Source organism: Nerophis lumbriciformis, linkage group LG21 (genome assembly GCF_033978685.3).
Source record: "Nerophis lumbriciformis linkage group LG21, RoL_Nlum_v2.1, whole genome shotgun sequence".
Classification (NCBI taxonomy): Eukaryota; Metazoa; Chordata; class Actinopteri; order Syngnathiformes; family Syngnathidae; genus Nerophis; species Nerophis lumbriciformis.
The window spans coordinates 20379297-20402227 of record NC_084568.2 but is presented as its reverse complement, the minus strand read 5'-3'; the positions used below and the strand labels follow the sequence as shown (position 1 = coordinate 20402227).

Genomic DNA, 22931 nt, shown 5'->3' with positions numbered 1-22931 from the left:
ATATGTATATTTACATATATATATATGAAATTAATATGTAATTGAGAATTCCCTTTTTATTACAATGTTGTCATATTTATGTTATATTTCTTTACTTTATTACTTGAGCTAATTCCAATTTTATGTTTTTGTCTTTGTTCATAATAATAATAGTACCTGTATTATAGTAAGAAATTAACTTTCTACTACATTTTTGTCATTTCATATACATTTTATATACGTTATATATATTATACATGACTGTATTATATTATATTATTACGTATATTAGACTATAATTTTTCATATTTATAACTTGAGCAATGGCAATAGTATGCTTCTTCTTAGTTATATTAATATATTGGTTATCCATCAATCCATCCATTGTCCCTCTATTGGTTTTATATATATAGATATAGATATAGATAGATAGATAGATCAATCAATCAATCAATCAATCAAAGTTTACATACATAGCCCTTAATCACAAATATCTCAAAGGGCTGCACAAGCCACAACGACATCCTCGACTTAGACCCCCCCCAACACACACACATACACATGTGTATATATATTAACATAGCATTGTTTAGTTATTTTATTACATCTTTGTCATATTTCTGATATTACATTTTTTATTCAGATTATATATTATTGTAATAACAAGTTTTATTTATTTATATATTATACCATTTACACTATTTTATGGTAATCTTTTTTTATAATAGAAACGAAGGATTAGATCCATATAAAAATAGTCTTAAATATAATATAATTAAGTTATATTAAAAAAAAAGAAATGAAGACAATTATGTTTATAATTTAAAAATTAGTGCAACTAGATACTGTTATCATTGTTGTCCTTACTTGTAACTCACTTTGCCCTAAAGATAAAAAAACAATATTCCCAGGAGAAAATGAGGGGAATATATAAAAAAGGAAGATATAGGATGCATGAATAATGATATAAAAACATACATAATGTGATGTGAAAACAGACATAATCTATATCTATAAATGCTCCAAATGGATCTATCTCCTATTAAGTACGAGTCTGAGTGGTCATGACCTGAGAAAGATAAACAATTCATAAACCATTGGATGGATGGATGCCATTGTGTTACTGCCACCTGGTGGTTAAACGACCTCATAAGATGATTATTTTGCAGCTATCGGTTTACATCCTCAAGGCATCCTGTGAGGAGCGCTGGGTGACTTGGCTGCTGTAAATATAACCACATCCTCTGCATACAGTTGGCATCTGGTTGCTGGGCAACATAAAAGCAAGTGACTTATAAAAAGGCTAAATAAAAGTGGGCCAAGTGTTCTAACATCAAAGAACACAAAGGACATTAAAGACATTACAAAAAGAGCAGAGCTGATGCAACCAGACATACAGCTACATACAGCTGCAAAAGTAAAAAAAAAAAAAAAAAAAAAAAAAACACACACTAAATTGGCCCTAGTGTGTGAATGTGAGTTTGAATGTTGTCTGTCTATCTGTGTTGGCCCTGCGATGAGGTGGCGGCTAGTCCAGGGTGTACACAGCCTTCCCCCCGAATGCAGCTGAGATAGGCTCCAGCACCCCCCGTCACCCCGAAAGTGACAAAGCGGTAGAAAATGGATGGACACACTGTGGTGGCCTCTGCGGTGTTCCACGCCATCATCTGCTGGGGTGGGGGGAGCATGGCCAGAGACAGGAGCAGACCCAACAAAGAAACCGAGAGAGCCAACTCCACCCTCGGCCACCCACTAACTCACTGCTTCCTCCTCTGTTGGCACTGACACCAGACAATCGTCCACATAACAACTATGAAAGATGTTATTCACCGTCTTCTCTCTAAACTCATGACCAAAATCCTCTGCATATTTTCTGAAGGCAAAGTTGGCATACCTCAGAGATGAGGTTGCTCCAAACAAATGTACTTTCATCCTGAATTCTGCTTCACTTAAACCTCCTTGTGGCCACCATAGGAACCTAAACAAATGAATATCTTCTGGCAAGACCTATACTTGATGGAACATAGATTCGATATCCGCCATGATGACAACTGTATCCTTGCGAAACCGAGTCATTGATAACTGGCCCCACAATCAAACACCACTCTAAGCTTTCCTTTACTAGAGTGGTAGACACTATAATGTGGTCTGTACCACACTTTGCCATTGCTGCGGCCTAATTCTGCCCCTGGTATCTTTTTGGCATAACCTTTCACAAACAAATGATTCATAAAGCTATTACACGCTCAGGAGCCTCCCCCTCAAATGGTGAAGGCTTCTGTTATTTGGCATTGGGATATTAGGCTCTCTTAATAGAAGACATCTGATAGTGCCCATTCAACAATTTGGCAGAGGTTGTGACTAACCCCAGAAACTTCTCGTTCTCTCTGGAGAGTTCTGGCCGCTTGTCCATGGCGCATTTGGGAAAGTCATTTTGAAACTGTTGCTGCCACAACTTTATAATGGACGCCCAAATTGCCATTACTGGCTCACAGTCGACGGCATATTCATGATTCTCTGTCAGGGGGCCATTCCTCTGTCCAGCTCAACATGGTCCTTATGGCAAAGGGTCCATCATCCACGCTGCGAATCACCTCTTGTGGCTCCATAGCTTTGGGTTTGTTAGTCCCTGCTTTAATTTGAGGTAATATGAGGTGTTTAGGTGTGGCCATTTTTCCAGATCACCTTGTGTTGGTATGTTATCTTTATGTATTGACATTGATTTTTTGACTGTATGTTCTTGGCAAAGCAATTAAGGCCTTTCCTTCCAATGCAGCAACCTCTAAGTCTGGAACAATATAACTGCTTGCATGTGACCTTTTCTTGGCCCATTGTCCTCAACAAAAAGTCTATGGTGCAAAATACTGCTGTGCTGGCTTGGTCCAGGAACACATGAGTGAAGATGGTTTTTGCTTCGATTTGAACCGGCACAATTAGTAACTTGCAGTCCTGCTGTCCAGCCCCTGTAAAATCACTTGAGACCAAGGTTTTGTCCAGCAACATTTCAATATTTTTTTCACTCTGACCAGTATTAGTTAGTTTTCTTGTGTAAATTGGTTGGATGTTTCCGGCCACACGTTGAACAGGAGAGCCTCTTTTGGCATTCCTTGTTGATGTGTCCTTTACGCAGACAGCCAAAACAGAAGCCACTCTCCTTTAAGAAGTCCATCTTCTCTGTATGCACCATTACCCTCCAACTGTGCACACCCCTCCAGTGTGTGTCTCTTTGACAAAAAGGGCATGGGCCTTCTGCTGCTTGAGCTCCTGTTTCTACGGAGCCCCGAAAGGGACATGGAGGGAAAAAAATGTTATGCCAAATCTCGCTCAAGGTTTTTTTCCTATGTCAGTGAACCGGAAGTAAAACAGACACAGCGATGGTGAACCGGAAGTGAAACAGACAAAGCGATGGAGGAGCCTACCCATCATCCGTGGGAGAAGTTTATTGATTTCTATTTTAGTATTGGCCGAACATTTAAAGACATCAAATCGTATTATGGTGCCACAACAGAGCGCAGATGATAGGTAGGCTCCCGCATGCTCCCGCTCCTCCATCGCCGTGTCTGTTTCACTTCCGGTTCACTGACATAGGAAAAAACCCTTTTGCGAGGTCTCGCAAAAAGTATTGCGAGATCTCGCAAAAGTATTGCGAGATCTCGCAAAACATCCATGTCCCTTTTAGGTGAGGTTTTAGCTCCAGATAGTTTACTGTGGTGGAGAATCTGGTTCCTTGTATTTCAGAGTTGGGCTGTGTCCTGGGTTTGTTAGTACTTTTATTGGGTGTGGATGTGTCCTGTAAATAATTAAATGTATATACACTGATGATTAACTTGTTTGATGACTGTATTATGCTGATAGTATATAGTTATACCATGAATTGATTAACGTGGACCCCGACTTAAAACAAGTTGAAAAACTTAATCGGGTGTTACCATTTAGTGGTCAATTGTACGGAATATGTACTGTACTGTGCAATCTACTAATAAAAGTCTCAATCAATCAATAAATAAAATCTGTATGTTTCCAAACACGCTCTTCTTGGCTTGTTTTTCTACAAAGTCTGTGGTGTCAATAAACATTGCTCTCCTCTTGTGTTCCTCCTGTAAGTCGCAGACATGCCTGGCATCCTCAATCAGTCTCATGGTGTATGCTAATTTTTTAATAATGTCCAAGTCATGAAGGTATTGTACATCTTCTATGGCATTGCAGCAGCCGGAGAAGAAGAGGCTGTATTCCCGAATGCTTCTTACATCCTCTGCTTCAATATAAGGTCATGACAGGACTCGTTCAATGGAGGCTGCTGGCACCTTCTGCTCATTTCCATAATGTTTGTTTAGCAAGATCATTGCCCTACGGCAGGGGTGTCAAACATACGAACCGGCCCGCGGTCAGGTTTTATCAGGCCCGCGGGATGAGTTTGCAAAGTATAAAAATGAGCCGACATTTTTGAATGAAAGAAAACGCTGTTCTAAATGTGTCCACTAGATGTCCCAATATCAATTATTTGTATCTTTGTAGATTATGCTACATATGTAAAAAAAATTATCCAGTGCACCAGTCGAGGAAAATGAGCAAACTACATAAATAACATCCTGTAATTTGATTTTGATATAATTTTTTTACCTTGATAGATTGAGAATTAACACCAATGAGTTGACTGATGAACATTATCACATCATTTATTCAGAAAGTATAAATAACGACAAACAAAGATATAATACTAGTAACCGCAACATTATGATTTGTACATTTTCATAATCTGCTTGGTTGATTTTTAAACAAAGAAAACAATCTGAAGTTGTCTTTATTTTTAAGTTATCGTGCCGTGATTTTACCAGTCCCGGCCCACTTGGGAGTACATTTTTCTCCATGTGGCCCCCGATCTAAAATTTGTTTGACACCCCTGCGCTACGGTATCCTCTGTTGGGGTCCATATGTTTGCAGATAGTACAATTTGTCACAGATTGTGTGTGTTGCATCCAACTCCATTTTCAAAAGCTTTGATGAAGGTGTGATATTTTAGTGGGTTGCCAACAAAAGTTGGGATTCTACGTTTTGGAAGAGCAGAGAGAGACATTGTTGTTGTATGAGGAGTGATGTGATTGCTTTTTGTTTCCTCATGACATCCAGTACGCTGTTGTTTTGTGAATCTGCATTTCCCATGAAAATATTTTCACACTGTGTGGGAATTGTGTTGGCGTTTGGGGGATGCGCTCAGTTAAGTTGGTGTCCTAGGTGCTGCTGTGTTGTAGCGGGTAAGTTAGTGTCAGGCGTTGTATGTCACATGGGTATAGGCGAGTCTGCACGTTAAAGGGGAACTGCACTTTTTTATTTTGCCTATCGTTCACAATCATTATGAAAGACATGATGACTTTTTTAATGCATTGTAAATATTAAACAAATTTGATCAAAAGTCCCCTTACAATGGAGCCTATGGGAGCAGTTCAAATCTGCCTATAGAGCCCCTAAAAAAACATGCAAACACTTCTGTTAAGGTTTTACATACATGATGTAAGTATATACTGTATATGCAATGCAGTAACAGGTACATGTATAATAATATTTGATATTTACATATTTTGATCATTTTAATTACAGAAACACATTAATTTCAAAAACGCATCACAGCGTTTGCTTTTATTTTTTCTTCATCACTGATTTCTGCTCACTGCACACTTCATGGGAGCCAACAAACATAATGAAACATCACTTACTGTGCAAATTCGGCTGTCATTACTAGGCCGACTGATGGGATGTTCATATATTTCCATTTAGACGAAGAATGACTCATAATCCTCGCGAAGAAAATGGAGTGGGAGGGCAAAGGGGAACAAACGCTTTTCGTGTTGTCCTTGCCAGTTCCAGGTCTCAAATTGGGTGTCAAAGTGTCCCAACTTGTCGGATTACCTACCCAGACGTCTTGTGTCCAGGTGAGATGCATGATTTATGATCTGCAATAAACTTACAGGGAGCGGGGAAGCAAGGAAATAGCAGACCACTCGATGATGTAAACATAGGGCGACACGGAAGTGATTACGTCGCCACTATAAATGGTTCAGCTGTGTTAGCGCTTATAATAACAGCATCACTAATACTTGGTTAATATTGAAGTCACAGAATGAGCATTGTTGGCGCTTTTTGAATGGTTATTTATTGGATTTTATAGGCGGAATAGTGGTGCTCCCATTTGCTCTGCTGTAAGCAGACTTTTATTTACGTTTATTTAATATTTTTAGAATGCATTAAAAAATGACATCCGTCATCATGTCTCTCATAAGGTTTGTTAATAAAAAGCAAAATTTAAAAAAAAAGTGCAGTTCCCCTTTAAGGTACTTAATGACAGCATATACACCTGTGAGCGAGGATAGAGTAGAAGATATGTTTGGGTGCCACACAATTGATCTATTACTTTACTTTATTATATCACATCTGGTTTGTCACTTCGGTTTGTTTCTAATTTTGTAAATGAATTGAATCTAGCCAATTTCGGTCTCCCCTAGAGGGGGGGGGGGTTACCCACATATGCGGTCCTCTCCAAGGTTTCTCATAGTCATTCACATCGACGTCCCACTGGGGTGAGTTTTTCCTTGCCCGTATGTGGGCTTTGTACCGAGGATGTCGTTGTGGCTTGTGCAGCCCTTTGAGACACTTGTGATTTAGGGCTATATAAATAAAGAGTGATTGATTGATTGATTGATTGATCCACGCCAAACTTCACTCAAGAGCCAAGCGCGTCATTCAAAAGAAAAAAAAACATTGTTATCCCTCCAGCGACCAAAACTGGGAAAGGAGGTCGCTATGCTCACCTTAAGTACCTTAATGCACACACCCACTAGTGCACACACCCACCTATACTTATGTGTCATACAACACCAGACATAAAAGACACACCTACACACAAAGCTCCTCAAAGGCCTAATTCTGTCTCCAATACAGTCAGCTGGAAAAATATCAGATTTGGAAAAAAATCTGATTTGGCCCACTTTGGCCTGCAGTGTAAACACAGTCTATTTGTTGGCCAATTGGAAACATTTAGAGTTTGTTGTTGATGTTAAAGTACTTTGGAATCAGTGTGTTATGTTAACTTGTTGGAAGGGAGTGTAATAATAAGTGTTACCTTAGGATGGCAGTCACGCATCAGAGATATGTGTAGACTGGCGTTTGATGCTGGAAATAGAAGTTTTTATTCTAATTTTTATTTATTTAATTATCAAAAACATTTATTTGGGCTGAATAGTCACAAGTTACATTACCAACAACATATTTGACAATAAAGGTATGAACGTAAGAATCCACATTTTGTATACTATCACTAGTAAGCAGACAAGTTGTTTTATTTTTATTATTTTTTTAACAGTTGTACACACAAACAATATATATTTATAATGTACAAACAAATTAAGACACTTTCAATATATATCAAAATGTTCAAATATCCACCAGCTAAAGCAATCATCTTAATACAAGCAAAACATGTCAAATAAAGTGTTAACATGTGCTCAATGTTTACTTACCATTATTGCTATGTTGTCTTATTACCTTTGTTGGTATTTTGTCTATTACCATTGTTGGTATGTTCATTCTTCCTACATTGTTGATACAAATTATTGTTACAGTGTAATAATTATTGTTACCTGTGGTAATGCCACTATGATACAACATTTGTATTATAATCCTTAAACAAAGTAACAGTGAAACTCAATGTATTAATCACTGAATTTATAACTGGGGGTGGGATTAAATAAATGATCTTCTTCCCACTCCCTTTCAGGCAAAACTGGACCATCATGCTTACATACTGTACATTACCTTTTGCATTACCGGTATATTGATTTATGTTATTATGTGATATCTACCTGGTACTTTTTTTATGTCATGGCCTGAAATGAATGAATGAATGAAATGAAAAAGTAAAGTAAAAGACCATACAAACAGATTTGAAAAATCAAAAACTAAATACAAAACAAAATGTATCCAATAAAGACAATAATTTAAGGGCTGATCTACTTTTATCAATTTCCGAGATTTAATTACTAATTTGAAATCATTGCGCCAATGTGAAAATGTTGATTTTACTCTCAGAAATCAACGTTTATGTACACATTTTTTTAGCTTGCAACATAATACTATAAACAAGCATTTCTAGAATACTATGTTTTATAAATATACCAAATTCAATCTCTTCTATCGTAAACGGGGGCATCTCCATATATGTGTTATTGCACATCTATAAACAAGCTTATTGGTGTGTATGGTGGAACAGGCGAAAGTTAAGTAGGAGAAAATGCAGTCGTTTATAAATTATTTAATGTTTCTCTGCGGCCCGGTAGCAAATGCGTCACGGACCGGTACCGGTCCCCGGACCGGTGGTTGGGGGACCACAGTCATATTGATTGATTGATTGATTGAAACTTTTATTAGTAGATTGCACAGTGAAGTACATATTCCGTACAATTGACCACTAAATGGTAACCCCCGAATAAGTTTTTCAACTTGTTTAAGTCAGGGTCCACTTAAATTGATTGATGATACAGATATATACTATTTTCATAATACATGAATATAGGAAGTAGAAGTGTGCGTATGTGCCAGTGACGTGCGGTGAGGTTCATGGCTGGTGAGGCACTGACTTCATCACAGTCAGATTTACAAACATAAGAACCCTAAAGAGTATCTTATTCACCATTTGATTGGCAGCAGTTAACGGGTCATGTTTAAAAGCTCATACCAGCATTCTTCCCTGCTTGGCACTCAGCATCAAGGGTTGGAATTGGGGGTTAAATCACCAAAAATTATTCCCAGGCACGGTGCCGCTGCTGCCCACTGCTCCCCTCACCTTCCAGGGGGTGATCAAGGGATGGGTCAAATGCAGAGGACAAATTTCACCACACCTAGTGTGTGTGTGTGACAATCACTGCTACTTTAACTAAACTTTAACTTTACACATACAAACTGTAGCACACAAAAAAGCACATTTAATTAAAAAAACGTTATTATGGTCTTACCTTTACTTATAAGTGCGGGAACAGTGGTGTTCGTGTTGGAGGAGTTGTGAATGAATGAAATATGAAATCCGTGCTGCAGTCTGCAGGTGTACCTAATGTTGTGGCCCTGCAGTCGTTCACGCTCCTCCGGCGTGAGCAATGTTGTTTTTGCACTTTTTGGCTTCTTGTTTAGTGACTTTTTTTGGGTGGATTCGGTCTTGCATGTGGAGGGTTTGGGTGTGGGCTTTGGTTGGTGTGGCGCTCCCGTCGGGGGGTGCATTCTTCGGCGGGGGTGCATTAACCGGCACCAGGAGGCGGGATTACTGCGAGCCTCACACAGTGCGTCTTCGCAGCAGTTTTATGATTGCTCAGCACAAGAAATACTTTACACACATACAGTTGTTGATAAAATACACTGTACATTATATACCTCAGCTAACTAAACTATGGAAATGTATAATATAGTTCATATAGCAATACGGTCTCACTGCACAGCAGGCCAGCAGTTAGCCGAGTCCGCAATCCATGTTGAGGCACAACTGAGTGACGTGCCTCAACTGGCTGCTGATCACCGCACCGTCTCTTCTCAGTATTTGAACGGCAAATGTGAAAATTCAGCGATTTTGAATAAAAATAATCTGAAACTGGTGAAATTAAATGGAAAATAACTTTATAGTATAATCACTGAATACATATAACAATTTAATTAATTTTTTTTCTTTTTACATTTTTTTCTTCCTCACCTGCCTCCAGTGACCGCACGTCACTGGCAGAGCCGGCCCAAGGCATAAGCGTACTAAGCGCTTGCTTAGGGCCCCGCGGCCACCAGGGGGCCCCCAAAAGCAATTAACAAAAAAATTCTTATTTTTTATTTTTTGCATGTACGAGTCTGACTGATGATTTCTAAATGATCAAAGATATATTATTGTACAAAAACACAATTTTAGGTCAACAGAGTGCTGCTGCTGATCTAGGCTTAGTGATTCTTCCTGCCTCTCTTTAAATGTAAAGCTGCCTCTGCTGCACCTGTGACGTTTGCCGCCTGCTATGGCGTCACATTAGTGCCAAAAATCCGAGCGCATAAAAACTGTTATCGCGCGCTGATTCTCCACTTCGTGCGCGCGCGCGACACCCTTTTGCGCGCGCGTGGTGCCTTTTTGCGCGCGTGCCGTCTCGGTCTGTGCGCTGGCATGTTTCGTTTTGGCACTTTGGGGGTGGGTATGCTTAGCCGGCCCCTTCTTTCTGATTGGCCAGGCGAAAAATGCTCAGAGATAATCAGAAGTATAGCAGGGCGGGTCATCGTCAATATGTATCAAGCTTGTTATAGGCGCAAAGTTTTCACTTCTTCTTGAACATTTGTTTTCTAATTTATGGAATTTATTTTGATTCAGCCATAAAATTAATGAAATAATCTTTGAATTTTGTTTTTAAAATGTTAAAAATAGCCTTTTAATAATGCATTCTGAAACAGTTTAAAATAATCAGAGAACTGACTAACACTGACCCTACACAACTATGTTGCACAATTAAGTCATTTTTTTTAGTCATTTTTTTTATAGCGAAAGAGGTGATTTCAACAGGTGCAGCATCCTATGTCATATCTACATGTAATAAGATTTGTAACAAGGCAAACCGTTTGTAAATTGGTCGAAAATCGAGCAAGTTATAGTAATTTAATTGGTACATGTACTAATTAAATTACCATAACTTGCTTTGACATCAATGTAATGATTGAGGCTAGCTGTCCGAGGTAAGATGGCTACAACGTTGCTACGCTGGAGAATGATTGGTCTTATGAAAAATGCTCAGAGCCAATCAGAAAGGAGGGGCCGTCTAAGCATACCTGCCCCCAAAGTGCCAAAAAGAAACATGACAGCGCGAGGAGAGATGCCAGGAGTACACAGAGAGCGCACAGACCGAGACGGCGCGCGCGCAGAAAGGCACCGCGCGCGCGCAAAAAAACACCACGCGCGCGCAAAAGGGTGTCGCGCGCGCACGAAGTGGAGAATCAGCGCGCGATAACAGTTTTTATGCGCTCGGATTTTTGGCACTAATGTGACGCCATATCTTTCCTCTCAGATTCAGACAGGACTGAGCAGGTGATCAGAGGACCACTGTCTATTAAGGAGAACTTTTCATTCCCCAAACGGCATGATGGCCGAAGTTTTCATTATCATTATACCTACAGACAGCTAGTCAATGGGGAAAAAGTCAAGCGTAGCTGGCTGACTTATTCAAGAAGTAAAGATGCAGTCTATTGCTTTTGCTGCAAATTATTTTCCAAAAAGTCCTCAAAACTGGCAGCCGAGGGACAGCGGGATTGGATTAACATAGGTGCACTGCTGAAACAGCATGAAAACAGTGAAGATCATTGTAGCAACATGGTGAAATGGAAGGAATTTGCCTTGCGTCTTTCAAAGGGGAAAACTATTGATGAATTTACTTCAGTAGACTGCGCTCTCTTTGTACAAAGTAAACATTAAATATGAACAATTAACTAAAAATGTAAACTAGTAATTAAAACTAATAAGTACAAGACTGATGAGACAAGATGACACTTTTACTGTAAATACAAAGCTTTATCACTTGGACTGTTCAACCCCAGGCCACTCTTGTAGCTGAATGTTTTCTACATTTTAAGATTAGGAACCATATGTGGCACTCTGGACATCATTCGTTCATTCATTGGTATTATTTATGTTCTTAACTGGGCCACCCCCATATCTTTATAAATGACATGTCATTTGTAAAGACATGCCAGGCTGACAATAGGATAATGTAAACAACACTGCCAGAGCCGCAATGAGTTTATAGTAGGTGTGTGAATGATCAACAATCAATATTATTGGCAGAAATAGAGGGCCCCAAAATCAAATTTTGCTTAGGGCCCCATGGAGGCTTGGGCCGGCACTGGTCACTGGTGTGTGCTGAAGGTGAATAAACGTTGTGAGCTTGGACTAGCATAAAGGGCACGTTTTGATGTCTGATTTAGATGAATAAAATTGTCAAACAATTTTTGCGTAAAACGACATAAAGAATAACGCTTCATTGGTAAGATGTTTTAGCTTTTTTCATTTATTTTTATTATCATTTATTATTATTATTTTATTTTATTTTTTATGAATGTTGTGTCATAGTAGTAGCACATGTTGTTTCCCCTTAACAGTAAAGTAAACGGCAAAAAGGTTGATACATAAGCGTGTTACTTATTATTATTATTTTTTTTTTTTCAATGAATGTTGTGTTTGTTTTTTTTTTGCGTAAAACGACACAAAGAATAACGTGTCATTGGTAAGATGTTTAGCTTTTTTATTTATTTTTATTAGTATTATTTTTTTGTTTGTTTGTTTGTTTGTTTTTTCATGAATGTTGTGTCATAGTCGTAACACATGTTTTTTTTCTTAACAGTAAAGTAAACGGTAAAAAGGTTGATACATAAGCGAGTTAATACAACGTGTTCAATGTTCAACACATTGTATTGCTTTGCATAAAATGAGGAAGTGGCCCTTACCAAAATGGCCGCCACGTAAGCACGTCGCTTAGCATGGATGCTGTAGACCCAGACTTCCTTGGTCTGCACTTGATCCTTCGGAAGATTCCCACCCCCAAACTGGCTACGTGCCAACTGACCTAAACGCAGTGGAAATGTAATGGTAACATTTGTACATGGGTAATTGTGCTCTAGGGTTGGTTGCCATTGTGCCTTGGTAAAGCAAAACCGCCATTGGCAGGGAATGTCTTAAACAGATTGTGACGCTACATACAACCAATGCACTGCTCGGCATATAAGTAACAATAATCAGTGGCTTAAAAAACATATAATAACCAATACATTTAGTTGAATACTATACATAACTGTGAGGTATTCATAATTATATGTGTGGACTATATGTATTCGAATAACCGCATACGCGAAGTTTGAGTATATTTTGTCACTTACCGCGCTCCGTATTATGGCAGCCGAAATGCGCGTGCGCAGTCCGAGGCGTTAGCTGTTTTAGTTCCGTAGGCAGATTTGGTCACCACAACCTCCTAGTTGTTCTTGCCCAGCAGAATAAGCAAGTATTAACATTATTAATTATAATCCCACGATGAATGTAATGGTTTCCAAACAGCTATTGCTGATTAAAATCGCAGTCTATGTAAAGATTAGCTGACATGTCAATGGTAACTAAACCGCTGCTACGTTTGCTTTATAAGCTTTAAGCTGGTAATGTGAAATGACTTCTGTCAACGTAACTTTTCCTTATTTGTATGTGGGCCTCGCTGTTACTCATATAAACTATCCTATTTTACTTACACCAAGGTAACTAACTGGCCCAAGTCTAAGTTGAATTAAAATAGATAGTCTTAATTGTAAACACGTTAACATTGCAGTGTTCCTAAATGGGCGTGTGTCACGTGATGCGTTTTAAGCGACTGCCATTATCTAACTAACTTTGTCAGCTTGTTATTGTGGCACTATTAAAGGTGAGCGCATTGTTGTTGACAGGAATCGCAGTTTGTGTACAGCCAAACGTCAAATTTCAAGCCAAACGCAGACATGTCCTACGGTCAAGGAGAGAGTTATCGCCCAGTCACTCGGGACTTCAACAGCCTTATCCAGTCATGCAGCTCCAACATTCAGAAGATCACACAAAACAGTAAGTCTTTCTGTGCTCTCTTTAATAAGGTTAAACATACCAAGAAGCATTTATGCTGTAACTGGCAGAATGGTCAATACTTGTACTGTGCAAATGTATAAAGACACTAGTCATTTTCATCCACATATATGTTATAGTAAATGTATGGTAATATTCAGTAAATGTTTTTAAAGGACATTATTTTTATGTTAGGAAAAAAACGTGGCATATTCATGCTCATAATAAAGACGAGTCAAAATAAAAATGTACAAATGTAATTGCTCCTACAAAGGGGCAGCACGGTGGTGCAGGGGTTACTGCATGTGCCTCACAGTACGAAGGTCCTGGGTTCGATCCCAGGGCTCAGGGTCTTTCTGTGTGGAGTTTGCATGTTCTCCCCGTGACTGCATGGGTTCCCTCCGGGTACTCCGGCTTCCTCCCACCTCCAAAGACATACACCTGGGGATAGGTTCTTTATTTTCATGACTATTTACATTGTAGATTGTCACTGAAGGGCATTACAACTATGAATGTGGAGTTATGTACTTAATAAAACAAGGTGGAATAACTGAAAACATGTTTTATATTGTAGTTTCTTCAAAATTGCTTACTACTGCTTTGCACACTCTTGGTAATCTCTCGATGAAGTGAAGTGAAATGGTTTTCACTTCACAGGTATATATATATATATATATATACCTGTATGTATGTATATATATATATATATATATATATATATATATATATATATATATATATATATATATATATATACAGTATATATATATATATATATATATATATATATATATATATACAGTATATTTTTTCTCTCCAGCCACTGTAAGTATATAATTTGATAGCAGAAAGCTAAATTGTATTCTGTCTTTCTTTAGATATACTGAAATGTCCTGAATTATACTTGTCGAAGTGTTTGAATAAACAAAAGTGAAAGAAGAGGCCGACCACACCCGTCATTTTTTGCTGTATGTGGTTGTATTTCTAAGGACATGGAATTGACCATTCAGATTGTCTTAGTTTCGCAGGCTTCATCAGTTCATTCTCACAGATTTTGATAGGAGAAGATTGATTCGGTGCCGTGAGAAAATATTGACTTGGAAGAATGAGAATAATCACATGTTGGGTTCTTGAGAAGTTTAGACATCACTATAGAAAGAAGGAAATAATGGAAATGTAATTAATTAGTTTCAGGGTCAAAATGTTACCATTATAAAACATTTTAAAACTTTAAACCTTTCCAAACGACTATTTGGTGTAAAAAAATCTGATGTTTTTATTTTGATATTAAGACTAAAGACATGATTTATTTCACTCAGGCGTACGTTTAATTCTTCTTTTATAAGTTATGATAGATTGTCACTTTGCCTATACTGAACTGAACAGCCTGCACTGTAATAAATGTAACAATTATGTCACTACACCGTGTTTCTTTGCAATAAGTCCCATTTCTGTTTCTTATTTATATAGTTTTTCATCTGTCATCACTGGCACTGGTCTATAGCGGAATCCCTAAAAAACAAAAAAGCCAAAGAAAAATAATGGATATGAACTGAAATCATTAATGGGCTATATTTAATTTGCTGTCACTCGGTTTAAGTTTATAATGATCAACAAGGGATTTCTTGACTCCTCACCTTTGCTTTATTGGTCTACTGCTCCAAAAAATTGAGCTCTTTTAAACCAGCTACTAATAATAAAATAATAATTAGTCAAATAATTTCCTTTGTCACTGATTGCGTACCGTAATATGGCAGCCTAAATGCACAAGCGCAGTATGAGTCTCTCTGTTGTCTTCTTTCGTCAAATATAATTAAACCCAATCAAACTAGTAGGTAAGAACTGTCAGAGAAGAAAAACTTGCTTCATGCAGAGATGTTATAATCAATTTCACAGAGAAAATATTTATTTTGTGCACATTTATTGTCTTTGCAGCTAAGTGGTCAACATAGGATGATCATGTTTAGTTTTACATTGTTGATTGTATCCTTTATTTTATTGTTTGTTTTGTAAATTATTTTAATCTGTCTATTGTAAAATGTTGGTGGTTTTCTTGAAAAATGCCTACAAATTAAAATTGATTGTTATTATTATAACTCTTGCAATTAACCTTAGCCGATTTGTAACTGCGCATTGCCAGATTCAAAGTCACTTCTGCTTTTTTTTGACAGCTGCTCAGATCAAGAGCATTGTGAACCAGTTGGGAACCAGACAGGACACCAGCGAACTTCAGGACCGGCTGTAAGTACAGTACAGTGCGCTTTTCCACAGGACAGTAATCTATTTGCGTTAGCCATGACACATGCGCATGTAATTAAAGTAATGTTATATCTCTCTCTCTCTCTCTCTCTCTCTCTCTCTCTCTCTCTCTCTCTCTCTCTCTCTCTCTCTCTCTCTCTCTCTCTCTCTCTCTCTCTCTCTCTCTCTCTCTCTCTCTCTCTCTCTCTCGCTCTCTCTCTCTCTCTCTCTCTCTCTCTCTCTCTCTCTCTCTCTCTCTCTCTCTCTCTCTCTCTCTCTCTCTCTCTCTCTCTCTCTCTCTCTCTCTCTCTCTGTGTGTGTGTATACACATATGTGTGTGTGTGTGTGTATATATATATATAAATAAAAAAAATAAAAAAAATATATATATATATATACACAGTACAGGCCAAAAGTTTGGACACACCTTTTCATTCAATGCGTTTTCTTTATTTTCATGACTATTTGCATTGTAGATTGTCACTTAAGGCATCAAAACTATGAATGAACACATGTGGAGTTATGTACTTATTAACAAAACAAGATGAAATAACTGAAAACATGTTTTATTTTCTAGTTTCTTCAAAATAGCCACCCTTTGCTCTGATTACTGCTTTACACACTGTTGGCATTCTCTCGATGAGCTTCCAGAGGTAGTCACCTGAAAGGGTTTCGATGCCTTCAGTGATAATCTACAATGTAAATAGTCATGAAAATAAAGAAAAGGCATTGAAATGAAAAAGTGTGTCCAAACATTTGGCCTGTACTGTAGGGATGTCCCGATACAGGTTTTTGCACTTCCGATCCGATACCGATATTGTTTTTGCATTTCCGACCCGATACCGATACTGACCGATACCGATACTGACCGATACTGGCCTATCCGAGCATGTATTAAAGTTTAAAGTTATTTAGCCTACTTAGTTGTCAAAATCATGTTGAAAAGGGTTTTAGTACTCTTGATAACAACTAGCCAGCTGAATTAGGGGAGTTTGAATAATACACAATGGTTGGTAACAAGAAACTGACCTGTTTATTCAAGGATAAACACAAAATAGACAAAATTATACATGACAAACAGAAATGGCATCATTGAAACTAGGGCTGGGCGATATGGCCTTTTTTTAATATTGCGATATTTTAAGGCCATATTGCGATACACCATATATATGTGGATATTTTGCCTTAGCCCTGAATGAACACTTGATGCATATAATCACATCAGTATGATGATTCTATGTGTTTTGATTGATTGATTGAGACTTTTATTAGTAGGTTGCACAGTGAAGTACATATTCCGTACAATTGACCACTAAATGGTAACACCCCAATAAGTTTTTCAACTTGTTTAAGTCGGGGTCCACTTAAATTGATTCATGATACAGATATATACTATCAGATATATACTATCATCATAATACAGTCATCACACAAGATAATCACATTGAATTATTTACATTATTTATAATCCAGGGTGTGGAGGGGGGCGCCGGATGTAAGTGTCAAAAAGACAGCCAAAAGAGTTTGATGTGAGAATAAATCTAAAGTTAAAATATAGGGTAGAAATGCACCCATTTGCAGGAAATGTAGTCTTGATTTTCAAAATTTTCTTTCAAGGCTTGCATGTCTACATTAAAACATTCTTCTTCATACTGCATTAATATATGCTACTTTTAAACTTTCATGCAGAGAAGGAAATCACAACTAAAAAAATCACACATTTTTTCATACGGTGTTGATGTGGAAATTTTTGCCTCTGCATTTTGATGGTGTGGACGTGTGGCACCGAATGGAGATAAGCGTCTCGATAGACGTCACAATATTTGAACAATGATGACGAAAACTGTTTTCTCTGTCGTGTCCGTGTGTCGAAAATTGTTATGCGCTTATTTTTTATTTGATTTTGTGCGTGGCATAGATTTGCTATGCGCAGAGGACGCTTAAACAGTGCGCAATTGCACAGGCGAGCACCTTAGAGGGAGCGTTGCTCGCACAGCTGCGCTAGCATCACAGCTAACGTTAGCCATGCTGCTACCTCTCTGCTCGGGGAGGACGTATACGTATGTGACGTATGACGTGACAGTATGTGACGTATGACGTGACAGTATGTGACGTATGACGTGACAGTATGTGACGTGTGTAAGAAGGTGCGCTTGCTGTCTGTGAGAGGGAGACACAGGAAAGAGTGAGAAGAGCCTGTCGTGTAATGCCAGCAGCTAAAAGCAACTGCGTGAGAATTCACAGACCTGTGGATGTGTCGAAGGTGTGCTGGAAAATGCGGAACAGAAATTACGGAGCAGCAGAAAAGTGGAATGTATTATTTAAATCGGTGCGTTGGAAAACACGGACAGGAGTTTTTTTTTAAACTGGATCTGGATCGGCATTTTCCCATGCCTTGCCGATACGCAATTTTTGGCAAATATCGGCAGCCGATCCGATCCAAATATCGGATCGGGACATCCCTACTGTACTGTATATATACACACAAGACAAATATTTGTGTTATTAGTGCAATGAAACCTCTAATTATGAATCTTATGCAAATGTTTCCAATAACAAACCACAGATTAAACAAAACATATTCTTCGGCATACAAACCTACTGCTAAATTTCAAGTAGAATTGCGGTGAGAAAGTTTACAACTCTAATCGTCTACTCATTACAGTTAAGTTTGTAACAGATGAGAGTCAAACACGTAGGACTAAGGCCTTGTTCACACTGCAGGTCAATTCAGATTTTTTTCCCCCCATATGTGACCTATCTCAGATTTTTTCATGTCAATGTGAACAGTGCAATCCCAATTTTTTCAGATCCGACCCAGGCCTCCATTGTATGTGGCGTTAAATCACATACTGTATGTATCCGATGCGACTGCAGTCTGAAAGATCAGTTCGCCTTCTCTGACCAGTATGTCATCAAAAAGCGATAAGCATCATAATTATTCACCAAAATAGACCGTTGCAAATTAAATAGTTGACCAATGAGCAGAAAACAGGCGAAAATAATATGTTTGAGGAACTCACGTCAATGTTCCACCACTCCAGTGTCCGACTGCTCGCCAACGCGGTCTTTGGAAAAGACGTCCCACAAAAGTTAAAAAAAACATAGCCCTCTATGCTCAATAATTTCATTCAGAAAATATTGACTTTGATTGGACAAAATCCTTGAAATTGTCACAGATGCGGCAGGACTGAGACATACTAGAAATGGAGCCATGTTTACTTCCTTACACACTGCATCCCGTGTGACGTCCTGTCTGCATTCGGGTCAGATTGCGTTTACATTGGGCATTGGATTTTTTTTGTAACGTGAACAACCACATAAAAAGATCAGATTTGACAAAAACAATCTGAATTGGATGTTGTACCCAGCAGTGTGAACGTAGCCTATGCCTTGGACGATAGCAAATTTTGCTGCACGACATTTACCATGAATTGATTAACGTGGACCCTGACTTAAAAAAGTTGAAAAACTTATTCGGGTGTTACCATTTAGTGGTCAATTGTACGGAATATGTACTGTACTGTGCAATCTACTAATAAATGTCTCAATCAATCAATCAATCGTCCCACAAATCAATGCCAATCGATATTAATGTCAGCATTATTTTGAGACCAAATTTAACACTAATGTAATCACAATATACAGTAAAACGATGATAAATTAAATAACCTTTTCAAACGCAACAATTCACTGCAGGTGAGATTTATAATAAGAAAATAATGTGCAGCATAGTTTCATAGATGTGAATATTTTATTGAAAACACAATTTTTTGAACGCTCGTCTCAGCCGCAGGTACTCGCTGTTTCTCCTGCCTGCACTAAATTGCAGGTCAGGGACATGATCAGGGGCGCCGAAACAAGCTCGCTAGTTAGCATAGTTACCATCATCTCACTAGCTTACTTGTCGTCGCCTCCGTTCGCTCTCCGAGCCACACCGTTGACGGCTTTCTACTTTGCTGCTAATCATATTTGGATGATTACAATCCGAACACTGTTAGTTCCGAACCAGTTGTAGTTCTAGAGCAGGGGTGTCAAACTCATTTTTGCTCAGGGGCCGCATGGAGGAAAATCTGTGCACACGGACTATTAAAGTCATGGCATTAAAACTAAAAAAAATAAAGACAACTTCAGATTGTTTTCTTTGTCTTACTTTGGCCAAAAATAGAACAAACACATTCTGAAAATATTACAAAAAAAATGTAGAAAAAAATACCGGCATCGGTAAAGTTTAGATTCGCGGAGGAAAGAACAAAGTGAAGGAATGTTTATAACTGAATACATTTTCATATGCATACAAATTAGTTTTCTTTTGTATGAGTTTTTTAAAATGAATTAACGTTTATGATAACCTTTTTCCAAAGCACACTATAGAATGTGAGATATAACAGGATAATGCATACATTTATCATTTGTTTTCAAAACGGTTACAAAAAAGGGGGACCCCAAAAATTTACTGTGGGACCCCATTTTTATGACTTAATGGGGTCCCAGGGACCCCATTTTGAAAATTCCTAGCGCCAACACTGGTGGAGTGCGTACTAATACTAATCAAATATCATCCCGGGGGCCATAGATAATTAATACGCAGGCCGGATCTGGCCCGCGGGCCTTGACTTTGACACCGTTGTTCTAGAGCATTTATTAGTTGCCAGCGATAAGGCATATTTTTGACGTGACAGATGTAAACAACACCAGAAGTATATTACCCGAGGGGGCGTGGCAACAGGATAGAGTTGGCAAATGGGAAACATTTTCTGAGTTCCTTGCATGTATGTTATAGAATTTGACATTACATTTTCAATGATAATAATGTTAGTAAATTATGTACTTAAAAAACTATACATTCTGTGCTACATTACATGGGACATGTAAGTGTCAAAAAGAGCCAAAAGAGGTTGGTAGATGACAATAAATCTAAAGGTAAAATAAAGTGTAGAAATGTACCCAATTGCAGGAAATGTAGTCTTGATTTTCAAAATGTTCTTTCGAGGCTTGTGTGGCAGCATTTTGTGCCGATAGAAATGGTCCTCTTTTTTCAGTTTTACTCTTTTTTTTTGTTGTAAAGGGTGCTTAGATGTCTGAAAAAGTAGATTTTCAGTTCTGTGAGTATTAAGAGGTGGGGGAAAAAATAGAATTTTAGATACATCAAAAATTCGGACGATTATAAAATCGATTAGTAAGCGTCGACAATCAATTTATTTATTGTAAATAAATTAATACAGACAGTTCTAAAATTTGGCTGACTGCATCGAGCCACCTCACCGAGAGATCCGACCAGCTCATTTATTGTAGGGCACTTATGTTCCAGTTGTGCGCACATTTCCATTAATTTAATAAGTGTGGGATTTCATTTAATTGTTTCTTATTACAAACGCACTGTTTTTTAAAAGTTGCAAGTGATGATTGTTTGTTTAGTGAAACAAATATAAGTGTAAAATTTCATCAATATACATAAATTAAAGAGCATAAATAATCTATTTTTAATCGAATCGTAGCTCTTGAATCGTAATTGAATCGAGAGGTGCCCAAAGATTCCCACCTCTTGTGAGTATGCAACATTACACTGCATACTGCCACCTAACTATTCATGACGGTTCATATGTGTATCTCGAATAAGTGAATGTATGGGAGAACCGTAATGCACAAAACTACCAGTAACCTTGCATTTTTACATCTCCTGAGAACCAGCGCCCTCTGCAGTAAACATGTATTTATGGTTTATTGATTTTATCGTTCTTATTATTTTCTTTTGCAGGGGACTATGGTTCTCAAGATATTTACAGTGGAACCTCGGAACATAATCTGTTGCTGGACACTGCTTCCTTGTCTAATTTGTTCAGATTTTTGCATCTTAACTATCATACAATTGAAGCAAAAATAAATTAACATGCAAACAATTATACAATTAGTCTTAATGTAATTATTTTACTTGATTAGACATCAAGGGTAGAGTGGCACTTTGGTTTTTGTTAGTAATCTGTTCGAAAAGGTCAGATGAAGACGGAATTATATGAAAACTGAAGCAACTTTTCCCATAAAAAGTCACAATTATTCAACATTCGGGGCGGTATAGGTCGGTTTGTAGAGTGGCCGTGCCAGCAACTTGAGGGTTCCAGGTTCAATCCCCGCTTCTGCCATCCTAGTCACTGCCGTTGTGTCCTTGGGCAAGACACTTTACCCACCTGCTCCCAGTGCCACCCACACTGGTTTAAAAATGTAATTTAGATATTGGGTTTCACAATGTAAAGCGCTTTGAGTCACTAGAAAAAAGCGCTATATAAATATAATTCACTTCACTTCACTTCACATAATAACAATAACATGTTTTCTCCAGAATAAGCATACTGGTAGTTTTACATACAGAAAAAATGCAAATTCATATGAATGATTATAGTGTTGATCACCTTCTTTAGAAAACTGCTGGCATTTGTCACTGTCTTTGGCATTATTTTGGGATATTTCAAAAAACATTAAAAAAAAAAAAAATCCCAAATACTAAGGTACTAATGTGTAGGATTCTTTATTTGGGTACTCAATTTCGCAAAACGATACCCCGGCAAACTAACTTGTTTGTTACGCGCAATGTTAAGCTGTACAATAACCGAGGCTGGGCACATAAACCGGGGCAAATATCTGACGAAAACCAAGGTACACTATTTAATTGTAAAGGTTCCACTGTAGAACATTCCAATACATCGATAGTGTCGTGACAGAAAGTGGGTGACCTCCAGTTTCACTGTAACTCTAAACTCTTGCTGTTTCCACAGGCAGCAAATACAACACTATACCAACCAACTTGCAAAAGAAACCAACAAGCACCTGAAGGAGTTGGGCTCAATTCCTCTGCCAACATCCCCCTCAGAACAAGTTAGTAGACATCACTACTCCTGAACAAGCAAGAAGGAATCTTAATAGTAGTCCTCAGTTGTCTTTACAGCCTTCAAAAAGGTGTTGTAGTGAATAAGCCTTTCCACTGGTTCTTGATTTCCCAACCTACTAGTCGAAAAGTCAGTTCTTTATAGACCTAAGGCTTCATTATGGTACAGCTTCATCGTGCTATGTAAGCCGTGCAGGCTTGCTTATTCCACTC

The 22931-nt window shown here is 38.1% G+C and overlaps 1 protein-coding gene across 5 annotated transcripts in view; it reads left to right on the top strand.

Annotated features, from left to right (window-relative positions):
- LOC133620991 (syntaxin-12-like) overlaps positions 1–22931 on the top strand; it is a 50154-nt gene that overhangs the window by 9299 nt on the left and 17924 nt on the right. Inside the window, exons 1-4 of one of the 5 annotated variants that reach the window (XM_061982728.1) lie at positions 12449–12607; positions 13453–13603; positions 15772–15841; positions 22609–22708. In XM_061982728.1, coding sequence (XP_061838712.1) covers positions 13504–13603; positions 15772–15841; positions 22609–22708 — 270 coding nt within the window. In that variant the 5' untranslated portion in view covers positions 12449–12607; positions 13453–13503. Of the gene's footprint in view, positions 1–12448; positions 12608–12888; positions 13128–13452; positions 13604–15771; positions 15842–22608; positions 22709–22931 lie in introns of those variants that run through there. The other 4 variants (XM_061982730.1, XM_061982727.1, XM_061982726.1 and 1 more) reach the window with 4 other exon arrangements.